The following is a 17,342-nucleotide window of genomic DNA, read 5'->3' as shown; positions in this document are numbered from 1 at the left end:
TCACGTAACTCAGTATATGTACGTTTCTAGTACTCGTAGGTAAGTTATGTATTTTAAAACCGGCCAAGAGCGTGTCGGACACGCCCGAAATAGGGTGCCGTAGCCATTAAGAAAAAATAAAGTAATATTTTTCTAAGGATTTCGTATTTCGTACGGAATATTCCAAGTTACAGTTACGGTATATTTTATACCTTAGGCTGCTATTTACTCTTAAACTAACTTAGCCGTTATAGTTTTCCTCGAAAGTTTGATATACTTGCTACCATCCTGAATTTTTTCAAATTTTTCCACCCACCAGTTTAGATTTTAGAGGGGGGACGCTCGATTATGAAAATATGCACTTTAAAGTTGAATATTTTGCAAACAAATCACTGAATCGAAAAATCATTTCAGCAACCCCCTAATGGTTTTAAAAGACCTGCCCAACGATATCTCACACTACAAGGTTGGATGAGATAAAAAAATCACCCCCACTTGACGTCTATGGGAGGTACCGTAAAAAATTTTTTTTTTCAATTTTTTATTGCACCATTTTCTCGGCATACTTTACATTATATATTCGTGCAAAATTACAGCTTTCTAGCATTGATAGTCCCTGAGCAAAGCCGCGGACGGACAGACAGACAGACAGATATGGCGAAACTATAAGGGTTCCGTTTTGCCATTTTGGCTACGGAACCCTAAAAAGTAAATTCCGGCTTGCAGAAGTTTACTTATCCGGAGGCGTGATAGCTGTTTTGACACCAATTATTCTTATAATAACTTGGTGCAACTCATTCTTAAAAATCTTTTATCGTGTTAGAGATCAACGCACTAAGCTTCATTGGGTCAGGCGTCTAGTTCTGGCTCGAACATTAATCATGTTTACAAACGTGTTTGTAATTAGGGTTACTCCAAAACGGTGAGGTTCAAGATTTGGCACAGTTTTAACCAACTACAAAACATAGCTACACTCTAGCTGCGTCACACCTCAACGAACCACAAGCAAAGTTAGCGCGGCGGCGGCGGCGGCCGAAAATAAGAATTTAAAATACGAAGTTCTTGGTTCTACATGCCATTTTATACCTATCGGCTTGTAGATCTTGGGTCCATGGGGCCCTGGCGCACATAGACCCTTAAAAGATTTTTGCAAAAGCGCCTCGTTGACTCAGCTATAGAAACCAAATGACTGGCAAGCTATCTCCCTCAAATAATTAGCGTAGGTACCTAGCTATTTAACTGGAAAACGCTGCAAGCCTTTTGGACACAACACAATGCCACGGGGAGCATTTCTAAATTTATTTATTTTTAAAACTAGTTTTTAATTTAAGTACTTATATTATAATAAAATTAGTACATAATAATCTACTGATAAAAATAAATTATACTTAACAAAAAATTAAACCGACTACAAAAAAACCATGAAAATAGTTTTCTACCAGCAGTTTGAAGTCGGTGCCTCAGCACGAGCCAGCAGGAGTGATTGAAGCCCAAAATATAGGTAGTATGTAGGTGAAGTAAACTAGGTCCACGCCTGCTGGCACGTGCTGAGGCACCGACTTCAAACTGCTGGTAGAAAATTATTTTCATGGTTTTTTTGCAGTCGGTTGAATTTTTTTACTGTAAATAATCGAAGATACAATAGTTTAATGTCAACTACTCGTCACCTTTTACGAAAAATTGCTTTTTCCGACAAACAGACGTTCATTATTGAGGAATCCTGGTGCTTTAGCACCCGTTCCATTTTACCATGTGCATTACGAGGAGCATAAATTGCTTAGTAACTGTGTTAAAGTAATTGAAATTCAGCCCGTGAAATACTTGTTATTAAGTAGCTCCAGTGGTCAACTGTGGTCTTCATCATTAGGCTGGAAACAGTGCTCGACCGACGGTCAGCGTAGTACCTTTGCAAGTCTTTGAATGTGTGCGCTGACGGTACGCGCGTGATTTGGTGCGCGCGTACGGTCGGTCGAGCCGTCGGTCGGGCTCGTCGGTCGCGCGGCGTCGGTCGACCGACGAGCTATGAGATTGTATGGATGCGTTCAGTGCTTCGCTGACGGAGCGACCGCCCTGTGAACGGTACACATGCGTCGCAGGTCGCCGTCAGCGTAGCACTGAATGAATTTTCGCAACCGACGGTCAGCGCTGACGCTAGGACGTACGGTCAGGACGTACCGTCGATCGAGCACTGTTTGCAGCCTTAGTTCCAATTCATCAAATAATGATTTTCAAGAGCAAATGCACGAGTTACTACTAAATTTGTAGATATATCCAAATAATCGTAGGTGTCCCTCAATATTTGAAGAGCTTCCTCGATTTCCTTAGGATCCCATCATCAGATCCTGATTTGGTGCTTATGGGACCTAATTGAAGGTATTCGTATACGACCTAAAAAAAAATCAAATTGGTTCACAAGACTGGGTAGTACAGTCAACGTTATAAAGAAGTATGTATGTATGTTTAAGTATGTATGTTTATCCGTTGCCTAGTATCCATAGTAGGTACAAGCTTTGCTTAGTTTGGTTTGGGACTAGGTCAATTGGTGTCAAGTGTCCCATGATATTTATTAGTATTTATTTATTATTTAACTGATCATTTCTGTACCTTGTCGCTTTCAGTCGTTACACAATTTCGTATGGCTTTTCAAACATGACGTTAAAGTGACAAGATACAAAAGTGATCATTTATTTATGACGTTGACTGTACCTATTAGACGCGTGGAGTGAATATTTTCGGTAGAAACCGGAAAGTGACAGAAGCATAGATTTAGTTTACGTAGGTCTTTTTTATATTATACTAGCTTCTGCCCGCGGCTTCGCCCGCGTGGTATACGGTTATCGCGCGCTGTTCCCTCGGGAACCTATGTCTCTCTCTGGCCCATAAACTATCTCTATGCCAAAAGTCACGTCGATCCGTGACGTGAAAGACGGACAAACATACACACTCGCATTTGTAATATTAGTATGGATTTTAACCAGGCTTTAGTACACCAAATGTGATACGTAGGTCTTGGGCCGCAACGCTAAAGGGAACACAAACTTTGCCATAATTTAGCCAACTGGAAACCAATTTATTACGGCGCCATGCCGCTGGTGGGTAGTTGATAGCCGTACGCGTCCGGCGCACGCGCAAGCTGCTGAGTCAACGCGCGCCCGCGCAGCTGCCGCCGCTAATAAGGAAACGTTAACGCCTTTATACAAGATAAGCAAATAGCTCTTTCCCTAATTGGATACGAACCGTTCCATCCTTCGGACAGTGAGGATGTACTCAGCGCTCGACGACAAGCTACGGGTTTCGCTCCTTTATAAGTACGAGTAAACACTAATGTTTACCCGCAGCTTCGCACGCGAATCCTTAAATAGTTAGGTACTGCGGTTGAATTGAAAGTCAGGGATTTTACAAAATTCCCGTGAGATTCGAATTACCTACATTCATCGTGGTCTTTGATGACGTTGCATTATAAACAACAATGCCAAATTTCTTGACTCCATCCCACCGAATGAGATTTGAAATGTTTGTGGGAAAATTGGGATAAAAATTAGCCAAACTTACGAATTTATAATATTGATAGGATTAGATAGCCATTCTATTTCTACTTTTGAGTAAGTATACTGGTATAATTCAGTATGTACTCACTTAGCAAGTATTTATGAGTATGAGGTGAATCTTCAGCCTAACCTGAAAAGACCTCGTCTCATTACCAAAATACGCCGTGTGCTTTTTGTTTGTTCAGCCGTTTCAAGATCATCAACTCATTTGTTCGCTGCGGTAGGAATCTTAGACGCATTATGGGTATCTGGGGGCACGGCAGTGCCCCGCCAAGTCAATCGCGAAGCAAATACTGCCGTACCATCCTTTACTGGAACCATTTCGCCGCATTTTCAGGCCCCTATTCGAGAACCTCTGAATAAGAACAGAACGCAGAAATTTTCGTCATCCAGTAAGCTATAATCACATACTTAAAATCCAAAATTTCAAGTCTGTAGGTCATTTAGTTCCGAAGTTAAGCGAAAGCAAAGTTTCGCATTTATGATACTCACTCACTCACTCACTCATGATCATCAAAATAGAACTAGTACTTCCCATAAACTCAGAGCTAAAATTTGGTACAGAGTTAGGGTTTAATGGCCACATAAAGAGAAAACTTTAAAACTAGGATAATCGAAGATCTGGAGTACATGGTGACCCTGATTAGAAAACACAAGAGTTCAACCAAACTATTAGAGATCGACATACCGCCTTTACAAAAAATATTCAACTTGGTGGGCCGCTTCTTTTGATAATAAGTAATAAGCCCACGTTTCTACAAAAAGAAGTGAAATCCCACCAAAAACATTCTGTAAAACACTTAGCCAAGTCTCGATGGAGCTGCTTGCTTATCTCTAAAAAGTAATGAAATCTAGACAAAGTCATGCCAAGTCTAAGGTTCCTTACTGCGATTTCTTTATTATTATAGTTAATGTTGTGTGACTTGGCCGTTGACTTGTACGTGACCCACTCACGTATAAAGAATGTTTCTCAACATTTACTGGATAAGACTTAAGACTCAACATTCTTCAATGATTTCCTTGACAAAAGTATGACATTAGTAGCACAAAGGTTCCATGGTGGACATGGTGGTCATGATTCTACTTGTTCGACTGTACATGGCGAAATTAGAAGGTTTCTGTTTTTTTCCATTTCACCTACTACGGAACCCTAAAAAAGACATTAAGGTTTCTTGCATATTAAATGTGGGTAACCGGTGCGGTGGGTCAGGTGACAAGCGCTCGAGCACGTGACGCGGGTCACTGACCCCGAGCCGGTTCAAGAGATCTCCCTCCAGTTCCACCCAATACCAGCTCGCGTGGTCCTTCGGCACGGGGGATACACTTAGTAAATGTAGCAAGTCACTGTTTAGCCATCCTGTAGATAGTGTATGAAGTTGCCGACGCTGTCGCCATCTATGTTGATACTCGACCAACTACGAGTCAACAGGACCGGCGCAGCGCAGGCGCACGCGCGTCCGTATTCCACGCGAATTGCTAATTAAATACTTTAGGCATTTGCTATTTTCTAACATAGGTATCAGTGAACTCAAGAATTCACCTTGTGTTAGTGGAAAATTAAGATAATTAAGTTAGTTTAGTAAGGTGTAGTGCCTAATATGATGATATGTACTACCAAACATTTACATAAAAAAATGTTTTTATAGTAAGTAGGAAGGAAACATCGCATCGCTAAGCAACGCTTAGTTCTTGTTAGACCCGCCCGCCAGGCTTCCCCTGCTTGCTGAAATCAAGCAGGCTTTTTCTTCGATTCGAACAGCTTTGTCTCGGGCTAACAATTAATTTTAATCTTTGAGAATAAAAAAAATACAAATAAATCACTTTGACGACCAGATGGCCTAGTGGTTAGAGAACCTGACTACGAAGCTTGAGGTCCCGGGTTCGATTCCCGCGTCGGGGCAGATATTTGTATGAAAAATAGGAATGTTTGTTCTCGGGTCTTGGGTGTTTAATATGTATTTAAGTATGTATCTATCTATATAATTATATTTATCCGTTGCTTAGTACCCATATAACACAAGCTTTGCTAAGCTTACTTTGGGACTAGGTCAATTGGTGTGAATTGTCCCGTGATATTTATTATTATTATTATTTATTACTTTGACCTTAATCACTAGCAGCATACAAAGAGCGTATAAACATTATCAGCAGCAGAAGTAGTTGAGCAGTTGTGGTGCTCAAAATGATCTAAACACTCTCTTTATTACCATGGCAATAGAGTCCTGTGTGTGTAAATCATTTTGAGCACCGTAACCGCTCATCCACTTCTGCTGCTAGCTGTACATGCCGTCATAGGCATTGTGACGCACGTTTCATAAATGGGTATGTTTTTATTGATCACCTAAGGCAGTTGTCTCACCGCCGGCGCCGGCGAGGAAACGATTGGCTATCGACTATTTTCTCGCTCAAGAAACGAACAAAAGTTATAAGATCCTGTGTGAGTAAAAGACACATATATATTAATAGTTGATCGCTGGCGGTTCACACTGCCGGCGAGAACTCGCTCTTACATCTTTTGTCGCAGCGACAAGAGCTATAAAACTCCCTGAGCTATAAAACTAGCCCAGCGATACTCGCTCAGCGCTGTTAGCTTGGCGGCCGCCCGGCTCGAGCGAGTGGAGCGAGTAATCGCCCGTCGTGCTCGAACACTCGCTTTCCACTGCTCGCCCACTCGTTTCTAGTTACTCGCTCTGCTCGCTTCTCGCTCATCGTCGGCGGTGGGACAAGTGCCTAATAAATGCGTTTTCGGCGACCTAATATTTTTTTTTTTATACTAGATGGAAAACGAGCAATAGTAGATCTGTCACCTAAATTTAATCACCAAATAATATTGAAACGGTTAACTAAATATTACCTATTTCAACAAACATAATATAGTATAAAAAGAAACGATAACAATTATATAGATTAAAAAATATCTAAACCCTGTATCTCTCCTACCCGGAGCATCGTGCCTGGCATGCTTGCGGCATTCCCTCGCTGCACGGCTAAGCTCAGCCTCTGGGCGAAAAAAGACCCGGTCCTGGGGTCGCCAGAGACGCCAAATAATTTATCCGACACCTCGCGAACAAATTAAAATTACTCGGAAATAATATTGATCATCAAATAATTATATTGGGTTCCAAAATAATAAATGTGTCACTAAAACTAAATCACTAAACAATATAGAAATGGCTTCCTAATATATATATACTTAAATACATACAAACATCCAAGACTCAAGTACCTACTACAAACATTTATATTCATCATACAAGTATTAGCAAAAAAAAATCGTTTCTCGCGCACTGAGGGTCGCAGTTCCACCTAACACTCCTCCTCGCTTCGCTCGTCGTCGTACCTAACCAGACCTGCCTTAGTAGAATAGGTAGAAGCATCGAATTAAGGAACTGATCTATTTATTAGGTGGCAGATCTATTATTTTGGTGATCGAATTTTGATGATCAAACTATAATTTAGGATACAGGTTTACATTCATGTGATGACTCATACTTAGAGACAGATTTGATTAATTTGATGACCAATATATTTCTCAGGGATAGATATAATAGTTAGGGTATCGCAGTTTAGTGACAAATCTAAATTTAAGTGACAGAAAATATAGATCCCTTTCATAATCACTGTTGTTCCTTGTAAACAAGATATCTTTTAAACATTCAACTTTCTACGAAAAATTCTTATCTCTCATTCCCTCAGTCCCTTAGACGATATTAGCCGCAATGAGGGCTGCTCGGAGTTTCCCTGATACCGGCAGCGTTATCACTATCAGCGGCGCGCGCGCAGCCCGCGGCGGCAGTGCTCGACGCGCCGCGCGACTACCATGACGATACCCGCCGCCGCCGACCCGCACCGGTACGATATACTGCTTTGGCAGAAGATACCAACGGTCTGACGTGATCTTTGTGACCATCTGTAACATGTGCGGTGCATAATCTCCATGAGTATAGCTGTCCTGGATAGCTTTAATATCTGAAATTAAACATCTATCGAGAGATCCAACGTGCATAACTTGCGATGTTTCACGACACTTACAAAAGAAATCATTAAAACATATTATCGTGTAGTTTACAGTTAGGTACAATGTGCATTTATCTACCTACTCAATCACCTGATTCATTACAGAATGCATAAACATGTATACAACCATGACAATTGAACGACTTAGTGAATGTTTGTCCCAATGCTTTAGCAGATCGATCAGAGTCGTCTGAAGGGGCCAAAACGTTCAAACCAAAAGAATCTGACTTACATCGTGATAAATCTTGAAATGAATTTGATAAATATGTTCCTTAAAATCCCTCAGCAGGGGCATGGTCCTTCCAAACGACAATCCAGATTCCGTCATTAAAACGGTGGTGTTGGCAGGTGGGGCGAGGAGGGCGCGAGGCCGGGGGATGCCGACGAGGTGTCCCCGCTGGAGAGGGCGCTGGACTCGCTGGGCGCCTTCGGGCTGTACCAGCAGTACTCGGTGGTGCTGCTGTGTCTGCCGGGCCTGCTGTCCGCCTGTTACAGCCTCAACTACGTGTTCGTGGCCGACCGCGTGCCATTCCGGTAATCTTGCACGTCCCGTTGATCCCGTGGCGTTTTCCTTTCTTTTCTATGGAAACCATTTTCACGTAATAAGTGATTAATTAATTAATTCAGCTGGAGTATACTGGAATTAGTTTCTGTTTAGCACTGATTTCCCTAAGCCTTCTTCTGTTATACAAAAATATTAAGTACTAAAACCGGCCAAAAGCGTGTCGGACACGCCCAAAATAGAGTTCCGTAGCCATTACGAAAAAATAAAGTAATATTTTTCTAAGGATTTCGTATTTTATACGGAATCTTCCAAGTTTAGGTATATTTTATACCTTAGGCTGCTATTTACTCATAAACTACTAATAATTCTCAAGCAAACTTAGCCGTTATAGTTTTCCTTGAAAGTTTGATATACTTACTACCATTCTGAATTTTTTCAATTTTTTCCACCCACTGGTTTAGATTTTAGAGGGGGGGGACGCTCGATTTTAATGAAAATTTGCACTTTAGAGTTGACTATTTCGCAAACAAATCACTGAATCGAAAAATCGTCTTTGCAAACCCCTAAAGGTTTTAAAAGACCTATCCAACGATACCCCACACTATAGGGTTGGATGAGAAAAAAAATCACCCCCACTTTACGTCTATGGGAGGCACCCTATAATTTTTTTTTTTTTGAATTTTTAATTGTACGATTTTGTCGGCATATTTTACTTATATATCCGTGAAAAATTACAGCTTTCTAGCATTGATAGTCCCTGAGCAAAGCCGTGGACGGACAGACAGACAGACAGACATGGCGAAACTATAAGGGTTCCGTTTTTGCCATTTTGGCTCCGAAACCCTAATAATAATGAGAATTGTCTACTCAATCAATTAGTATATTTGACAAAACATAAGTTAAGTATTACCATCAACACGTCGCTCTATAAGGAATAAATATCCAATATAATATATTATTATGATGGTTTTTCCGAAAGCGCTGGTAGTTTAAAAATGACGTGTAAAAGCGCCCATTGCGGCCTATTTACTGAATAAATGATTTGAATTTGAATTTGAATATCCAATATACGATATCCTGAATATCGTCAATATCTCTGAATAATTAATATTTTTCATACAAAATGCTGCGTGACCTTTTCTGTTGCAAATGAGTTGTAACTTGTACCAGTCAGCATGTAAATAGTAGATTATACAACGAGACCATAAAACGAGTTATTTTACCCGAGACATCATATATAACTGGCGACCTAAGAGCAGGCTTTTTCTTCGCCCAAAGACTGAGCCTCGCAGTGCAACGAGGCAACGCCGCCAGCGCCTTGGGTACAATACCCCGCGCTGCGCTGCCTTTGGAAGAGGAAGCCCGTTGTAGTTAATTTTATGTTTTTATTTTTATGTAAAAATTCATGACAATGAAACTTTTATTAAGATAATATTAAGAAAATACAAAATATCCATAGGACTAAAACTACTATTTAATTAAAATAACTAAAACTAAAACTTTAATTAAAAAAAAGAGATTAAAAAAGGAGAGCTCTTGGCATGGTGCCCATCACGCAGGCAGCATTCCCGCTTTGAACTGCGATTGAGATTCTTTGCGCGAGAAAGCTGCCGGCGCGAGGGTTGCCTGTTGCCTCCCTTAACCTATTGCTGAGCTCCCTGTGTGTGTAGCTCCAGCGCAAAATTCATTGTTTATGGCTACATTGCTATAGAGTTAACTATATAACTACCTCAGTAACTAATAAAGACGGTATTACACTGTAGCAACAGATCGTTTCGCATTTTATTGCGATAGCATATTTTCCTACATACTGATCACCTCTATCTATACGGAGAAGACACGGAGATACTAACGACGATGACAAAAATAACAAGTCACTTTTCATACAAATGTGTACGTTTACATTTTTATTTTAATTTTATATTACTACTATATAATATTAGTCGCGTTTTACATTGATTTATCAAGTGCAAGATTTAAGCCAAAAGCCGTAGTAGTTAAAATATATAACAGCTTTGGTATAAAGACGTTTACAGACAGCTCCAGACTCTAGATGTAAATACTTACAGCACTAAGTGTGGAAATAGGCGGTCCAAGAATCTGGCGATTATCTATTGCCCCGTGCTGTTTATTGGGGAACCTACTATAATGCGTGACTCAAACATAACCGGTGTAAAGTGGCATATTGCTGAAGAGCCACTCGGAGACAATCTCTTTTGTGCAGACGTCATGATGCCGCTAGCAACTGATACTCGTCCTTATCAATTTTAGAGAACGGAAACGTAAACATAAGGATAACAATAAAAATGTCCACTTCACGATTTAACTAAAATTTTGCTGCAGTGCAGGCTTGAAATATAAGTTCGATTAGATTACATACAAGTGATAATATGATTCAAAAAATAGAAACTGGACGCAAAGAAACATTACAGAAGGTTTTTGATGGGATTTTGATTTCCGAAGTACCAAAATTTGTTGCTAATTTTTTAAACATCTATGCGAGATTTACAGCTCCGCGGTGCAGGAGCCCCATTCATCACCCGCTATCATCCACTATCTAATCTCCAAACGCAGATATCACGCTGCTGTTGCTTTTCCTTTAGACACCTGTATAGTGCAATATCGCACTTTAATTATTTAGGCCAATCTTATTGATAGAGCCATACCTATAACCGGCTCCATATGACAACATGCAGCAGCGCTAGAAATCAAAACCCATTGTCAAGGTATAGACCTATTTCGTGGCTAATTCTACGTGCATGACTACATTTCACTGCACACTTCTGTAAATATTTTCCGGGTGTTTTTAATTGTGGTTAACAAATAATTTCATACATGATTCTTGTTCGAAGCGAAACATGTCAAAAGCGTGACTAGTGACTACACTTTGGATAAAAAAAAAACGATGAAAAACTTTTACAGCAGCATTCAGTCATACTAATCCAATAATCAGACCGGAAGAATTTGAAGACACCCTGAATGCACTGACGTAGCTTAGAGGCACGGTTAATAGCTGATGAGCAAGGTAAAATAGTGTAGTTCATTATTACGGACCTCTACAATGTCACGCCTGTATCAATTAATTATTTGATGACTGCAATAGCTGTCTGGTTGGTGTTGTCAGCTGCCTGGTCCCGGAGTGCGAGGGCGGGCTGGGCGCTTCGTTCCTCAACCAGACGCTGTGGGCGCTCCAGCCGGAGGACGAGTGCGTGCGGTACGCTCCTCTGGCGAACGCCACGCCCGCCTGCGCGCGCGACGACTATCACGACACGCAGACCATCGCCTGCGAACACTTCGTCTACGAGAACGATGAAACCACTTTTGTTGAGGTAACCGAGCATGACAAACTTTGAAATAAGTAGGTAGGCAAACTTATCCCTTGAATCTCTTTACCTAAGCTCTACCAGACAAATTTTAAGTGGATGAGAAAAGAATTTAGCTAGGGACAATTATGTGGACCTACCTAAACTGCCAAATTCTTTGACTTGAGCAACAAACGCAGTTGACGCCAGGCCTCTTAACCGTCCCGGAATTTGCGTACAGGATGAACAGGTTCTCAGTCACTTTCCTTTACTTTGGCAACTTTCTGAAACTGTCACGACCTGGTTGCAGTTCGACCTGGCGTGCCGCGAGTGGATGCGGACGCTGGTGGGGTCGGTGCGCAACTCCGCGCTGCCGGTCGCGCTGCTGCTCACCGGATACGTCTCCGACACGTGAGTAGAAGACTTGCCGTCGCTTATACTTTCGAAATATAGACTAATGGTGTTTTCCAAGGACACAAATTTTGGCCCCGTTGCCGTACATGCACAATTTCCCCGATAGGTTATAAACAGCCTTGATATCATACCAGCATGTCAAGCGGTTGTGGTCATAATCACAGAATGATTTATTACTGTCAAAGAACGGCGGAAGTTCTCGGTGCCGGGACCGGGGGGCAAACTTGTTTGGTTCTACTCCGCACGGACTCAGTTAACCTTCCATTGATCTACTCGTACTTCCATGATCGTGGAATCAGTGCTTGTGCACTAACAGTGGATGCAATGTCTGCGCAGCTACGGGCGGCGCGCGGCGCTGTGCCTGTTCGGCGCGTGCGCCGGCGCGCTGGGGCTGGCCAAGGCTATGTCCGTCAACTACGCCATGTACGTCGCGCTGGAGTGGTTCGAGGCCGCGCTCGGATACGGCTTCAACAGCGCCGCCTACGTCATGGGTAACTCACTGCGCCCCGCGCCTCTAGGGCTACTACGAAATTGGAAAATCGAAGTTCTTATCGTACCGTTCCTCTCACTCTCGTATAAAATAATATTTGTGTCAGCGATTTTTGAATTTCGTAGTACGGACGTAACTACGAATTTTTAAGTAATTTACCCCCCCCCCATAATCCTCCCCCCCCCCCCCCCTACGCTGAATCTAACCGAGAACTGGATACAAACAGCTCCTTAAACAAACCCTGCTCCTACAAAATCCAAACAAAAAAACAAATCAGTAATCACCAAATACACAACAAATACAGTACCCGTTCCGAAGCGACGCGCGAACATACATTTCTTCAATTCACTTTTATTTACATAGATATAGTTAAAAAAAACCGTGCCGCAAATATGAATGTGTTAGGAGAAACGCATTTACAAAATGAAAAAGAATACAAAAACAAACGAATAAGGATGTGAAGCCAAAATGGTTTTGAGCGGAGCATCGACTTTATAACCTAAATATAAAGTCGATGATGCGAAGCCAGCGAAGTGTGCGGAATAGCATACTGGGTGACTCGCGTCAGGGGAATAATTTTGTTTATGTAGTGTTGGAGCTGGCGCGTCCGTCGCTGCGGTCGGCGTTCGCGGCGGCGACGGGCGCGGCGTACGGGCTGGGCGGCGTGCTGCTGGCGGCGGCGGCGGCGGCGCGCCGGCTGCGGCGCTGGCGCACGCTGCTGCTGGCGCTGCACGCGCCCGCGCTGCTGCTGCCGCTGGCGCGTCTGCTGCTGGACGAGAGCGCGCGCTGGCTGCACGCGCAAGGCCGCGCCGACCAAGCCGAGGCCGTCATCCGCAAGGCGGCGCGCTGGAATAACGTAACCATTCACGCAAAAAAATCATCTCGTAAACCGACATTTTATTATACCACATTATACTGTAGAATAAAATGCGTGTTATTGTACAATGCCGACCTGTTCGGGGAAATAGAGACGTAAGACTCTGCCGAAAGCGAGGGCCCCCATACCCACCAAAAACCGATGAGTGTCTTTATGGCCATTACTACAAAGTGCAAAATTCGAACTTTGTGTCTTTCCATTCCGCTGACGACTCATCTGCGACATCCAACATAATTGACTTACGAGTAATTTACATAACCCAACGTTTTTGTATAAGAATTGATACATCAAAGCGAGTCGAGAGTCTCCAGTTTTATAATTTTTAGGATCGTTCTTACTTTTGATTACTTTGAGTACCTTATCAAGATACGCTGAGGTCCTATGAGCACTACCACAAACGGATGCTAGCTGCAGCAGAGGATTGCGGTTGCCTCACCAGCTTACAGAGCTAGTATTGCAACACTACATTGCAATCCAAAGCCTATCTATCTGATTTCCAGGTAACACTAGACGAGAATGTAATGAGCAACCTAGGCAAGGAGTCGGCGGCGGGGGAGGCGGGGGTGGCGGGGGAGGCGGGGGTGCCGGGGGCGCAGGTGGGCGCGTGGCGCGCGCTGGTGCGGTCGCGCGTGCTGCTGGCGCGCTTCGGCGTGTGCTGCTGGTGCTGGGCCGCCAGCAGGTTCGTGTGCTACGGGCTGACCACCAGCTCGGTGGCGCTGTCAGGCGACAAGTACGCCAACTTCGCTCTCAACATGGCGATGGAGGTCGTGGCGTCCTTGTTCCTCGTGATGCTGCTGGAGCGCTTCGGCCGCAAGCGCAGCATCTTCGCCGCCTTCCTCGTCTGCGGCGTCGTCTGTGTCACGCCTTTCTTCGTTTGTGAGTAGAAATGATCTAAAGAAGAAAAACCTTCACCCTCTGGCACAAAAGGCAAAAAATATATATGCAGAATGGAATAAAACCAATCTAGATGGGTTCACCCCGCTTGATGCAATACACCCCTGATAATAACTTCGCTTTTTCAACTTTAAATCAAAGAATGCAGTTTCAAACTCTCTCTGCAATTCGAGCTCTTACTTACCTATAGTTATTTATTGTGATATTGAAATCGATTGAATCACCAGCATTTCTAAAAAATATTCCCATAACTGAAGAAAGACGTTATCAGGAGCTCAATCTCCTTTGAATAACTGTTGATAACAGAAGATGGAATAAACTTGTTTGATCGTTTATTGCAGCGCACGCGGGCACGGGGCTGGGGCTGTTCATGGTGGGCAAGTTGTCCATCACGTTCGCATTCAACGCGCTGTACGTGTTCACGGCGGAGCTGTTCCCCACGGGCGCGCGCAGCTCGGCGCTGGCCGCCTGCTCGCTCGTCGGCCGCGTCGGCTCCGTGCTGGCGCCGCAGACGCCGCTGCTGGTCGGTACAACGCTACACTTAACACCACCAAAACATACTTACCAGGTACTCGGGAAGTTAAGCGAAGTTTGGTGAAGACATGAATGTACCTACTAGAGGGACGATTTGATTAACTTCGCGCCTTGGATCTCGCACTTCATCGCCTTGACGAAGACTTTGACGAGTACCCTATGTATGGCGTGCATTGAGTAGGCAGCGCTGGTGCTGGTGGCGCGATGCTGCGGCACAAGTTGCCAACTATCTACCCTATGCGAGTACCTAGTGTGTTAGGGTATAATACTAGATCTCTCTCGCCTGAAGTTAGGGGTGCTTTTGGTCCTGCATGGCATGTCTACTGCTCATTATCACGGTCGCTGCCATCAGTGGCTGCAGTGAGGGTAGGCACCCGACGTGCAGGTATCCGACACCACCGGGCGGCGGTAGTGCCCTACCCTGTTGCACGCCGCAGGCCGCCAGCATTCATTCATCACAATCATCACCTATTCCTTATGTTATGAAATTTCGTACTATCGTCAGTGTCGTGTGTTTCAGAGCATGTACGTCCAAGCTCTGTTGTACGGGGTGAGCTCACTGCTGGCGGCGCTGGCCGTGCTGGCCATGCCGGAGACGCGGCGCGCCCGCCTGCCCGGCGCCGTGCGGGCCGCAGAGCGCCTGCGCGCGCCGCCGCCGCCCGCCCCGCCGCCACCGCCGCCGCCCACGCCGCGCGTGCTCAGCGCCGACACCTGACCTTCGAAGTTCTTTAAAAGTGCACTTTTCCAAAAACACACACTTCCGAACACGCACAGATTTCTGACACGGCTTTTTTGAAAAAGTGCACCCGCATTTGAGAACGTGCTCTATCTAAGAAAGTGAACTTTTGGTAAAGTGGTACCTAATTATTTTTTTATTTGACTGGATGGCAAACGAGCAAGTGGGTGTCCTGATGGTAAGAGATCACCACCGCCCATAAACATCTGCAACACCAGGGGTATTGCAGATGCATTGCCAACCTAGAGGCCTAAAATGGGATACGTTAAGTGCCAGTAATTTCACCGGCTGTCTTACCCTCCACGCCGAAAGACACTGCTGCTTCACGGCAGGATTAGCGATCAAGATGGTGGTAGCAATCCGGGCGGACCTTGCACAAGGTCCTACCACCTACAATGGTGCACTTTTGAGATAATGCACCTTTAGAGAAAGTCCACATCTTAGGAGAGTTTTGTAGACTAGAGCCAAATAGGAATAGGTAGGTGGCAGAATATTTCAGTAGATGGTCGGGTCGGGACAGCTGGACTGAGCAACCTGTAAAGATTTTGTAACGAGGTGTGTTACAACTCGTTTCTTCCTCCTAACTCTTTGTACTGTCTGGTTTAGCACACATTCTAAAAAATAACATTTAAATTCAAATTTCCTTTTCTAAATTCCACACCTGTTCGATTTACGTCAAGTAGCCATTCTATTCAGAGCCTCCGAGCTGAACAGATACCTGTCTTTTATCCTAGATCCTACAAATTTTCCTAAACTCCTTAACTAGCTCATATTTTACTACACCTATACGAAGGAAGGTTTATTTCCTTCTACAGTTTGAAATAGTTGTGCAGTGCCTTAGTGAAGTTCATTAACTTGTGATACTGCTGGACTTCAGTATTATTCATTTGTATAAAATAAAGAACTGGGCACGGAAACGTGCCCTTTTATTATTATTATCCTAAATAAATATTACTGGTCTGCCTACTCCCGCCTTCTTCATTCCTCTACCAACTTCCCCGGTCACTACTGGCTGCGTGACAATTTTTCATTCAATACATTACTGAAACAAGGTTAGGGAGTTGTAATGTGGGGGGTGGGGGTGTTCATCCAAGCGTGCTCAACTATCAGCTGAAAAAATCCAGAAAATTTAGAACACGTGTCAGGTTAATTCCCAAGACTCAAAGTAAGTATGTTTTATTTAAGTATTAGTACGATAGTACGATAGACGACCGGGTGGCCAAGTGGTTAGAGAACCACACTACGAAGCTTGAGGTCCCGGGTTCGATTCCCGGCCGGGGCAGATATTTGCGTGAATAACGTGTGTGTGTGACATTTTTGTGTTTGTTCTCGGGTCTTGGATGTTTAATATGTATTCAAGTATGTATTTATTTATATAATTAATTATGTTTATCCGTTGCCTAGTATCCATAGTACAAGCTTTGCTTAGTTTGGGATTAGGTCAATTGGTGTCAAGTGTCCCATGATATTTATTTATTTATTTTCCATAGCACTGCAATTAAGTTTTTAAGTTTTTTTATACCTGTTCGGGTACAGAATTTGTGCAGTATTTAAAATAATATACTTAGGATCGTAGCTGTCTCTCGTAGATCGTTTGTGGTGCTCAAATGACCTACAATGCATGTAGCTCTGCTATGTGGAGCTACTGCCCGGGGCCTGCATGAGTAGCAGCAGGGCGTGTTGATCGCTTTGACCACCACAATCACAGCACGTATTTTGATATTGATTATGATGCAAATTAACTGACACATTTTAGTATGAAAAACTTTACAATTATTTTATAATTAAGCTATTAGATAAATGTTATAGGGGTAACGGGTAATATAGGTACTTGGTAGCTTATGATATTGCTTAGCCTTATAGTATGTATATATAATGATTTTACTTATAATATATGATACCACATACAATTTTGTGATGTTAGAACTTGGTGATGATAAATTAATTAGTGCCTATTACTACTATAATTTTATTAGGTAGGTATATTTAATAAGCCCTCTTGTTCTGAGAGGAGCCTGGCCTTCAAGATCTAGTAATTTGCTTTAC

The 17,342-nt window shown here is 43.3% G+C and overlaps 1 protein-coding gene across 1 annotated transcript; it reads left to right on the top strand.

The window, feature by feature from the left end:
• Positions 1-7,343: 7,343 nt before the first annotated feature.
• LOC141436633 (organic cation transporter protein-like) lies at positions 7,344-17,105 on the top strand. Its single transcript, XM_074099632.1, has 9 exons — positions 7,344-7,379; positions 7,893-8,078; positions 11,174-11,378; positions 11,662-11,762; positions 12,102-12,256; positions 12,846-13,111; positions 13,633-14,008; positions 14,368-14,549; positions 15,081-17,105. The coding sequence occupies exons 1-9, from the start codon at positions 7,348-7,350 to the stop codon at positions 15,273-15,275; spliced, it is 1,698 nt and encodes a 565-aa protein (XP_073955733.1). The 5' UTR covers positions 7,344-7,347; the 3' UTR covers positions 15,276-17,105.
• The last annotated feature ends 237 nt before the right edge of the window (positions 17,106-17,342 follow it).

The sequence above is a fragment of the Choristoneura fumiferana genome, chromosome 16 (assembly GCF_025370935.1).
Source record: "Choristoneura fumiferana chromosome 16, NRCan_CFum_1, whole genome shotgun sequence".
Taxonomy (NCBI): domain Eukaryota; kingdom Metazoa; phylum Arthropoda; class Insecta; order Lepidoptera; family Tortricidae; genus Choristoneura; species Choristoneura fumiferana.
Note: the sequence above shows the minus strand (reverse complement) of the source record. Positions and strands in the feature narration are given on the sequence as shown.

What these genes read in the sequence shown, in the direction of transcription:
- LOC141436633 (XM_074099632.1), top strand. Translation starts at nt 7,348, where the DNA reads ATGACGATACCCGCCGCCGCCGACCCGCACCG. An exon ending in GCCGACCGCGTGCCATTCCG is followed by an intron (nt 8,079 to 11,173) that starts GTAATCTTGCAC and finishes TGGTGTTGTCAG; the next exon opens with CTGCCTGGTCCCGGAGTGCG. An exon ending in CGCCGCAGACGCCGCTGCTG is followed by an intron (nt 14,550 to 15,080) that starts GTCGGTACAACG and finishes CGTGTGTTTCAG; the next exon opens with AGCATGTACGTCCAAGCTCT.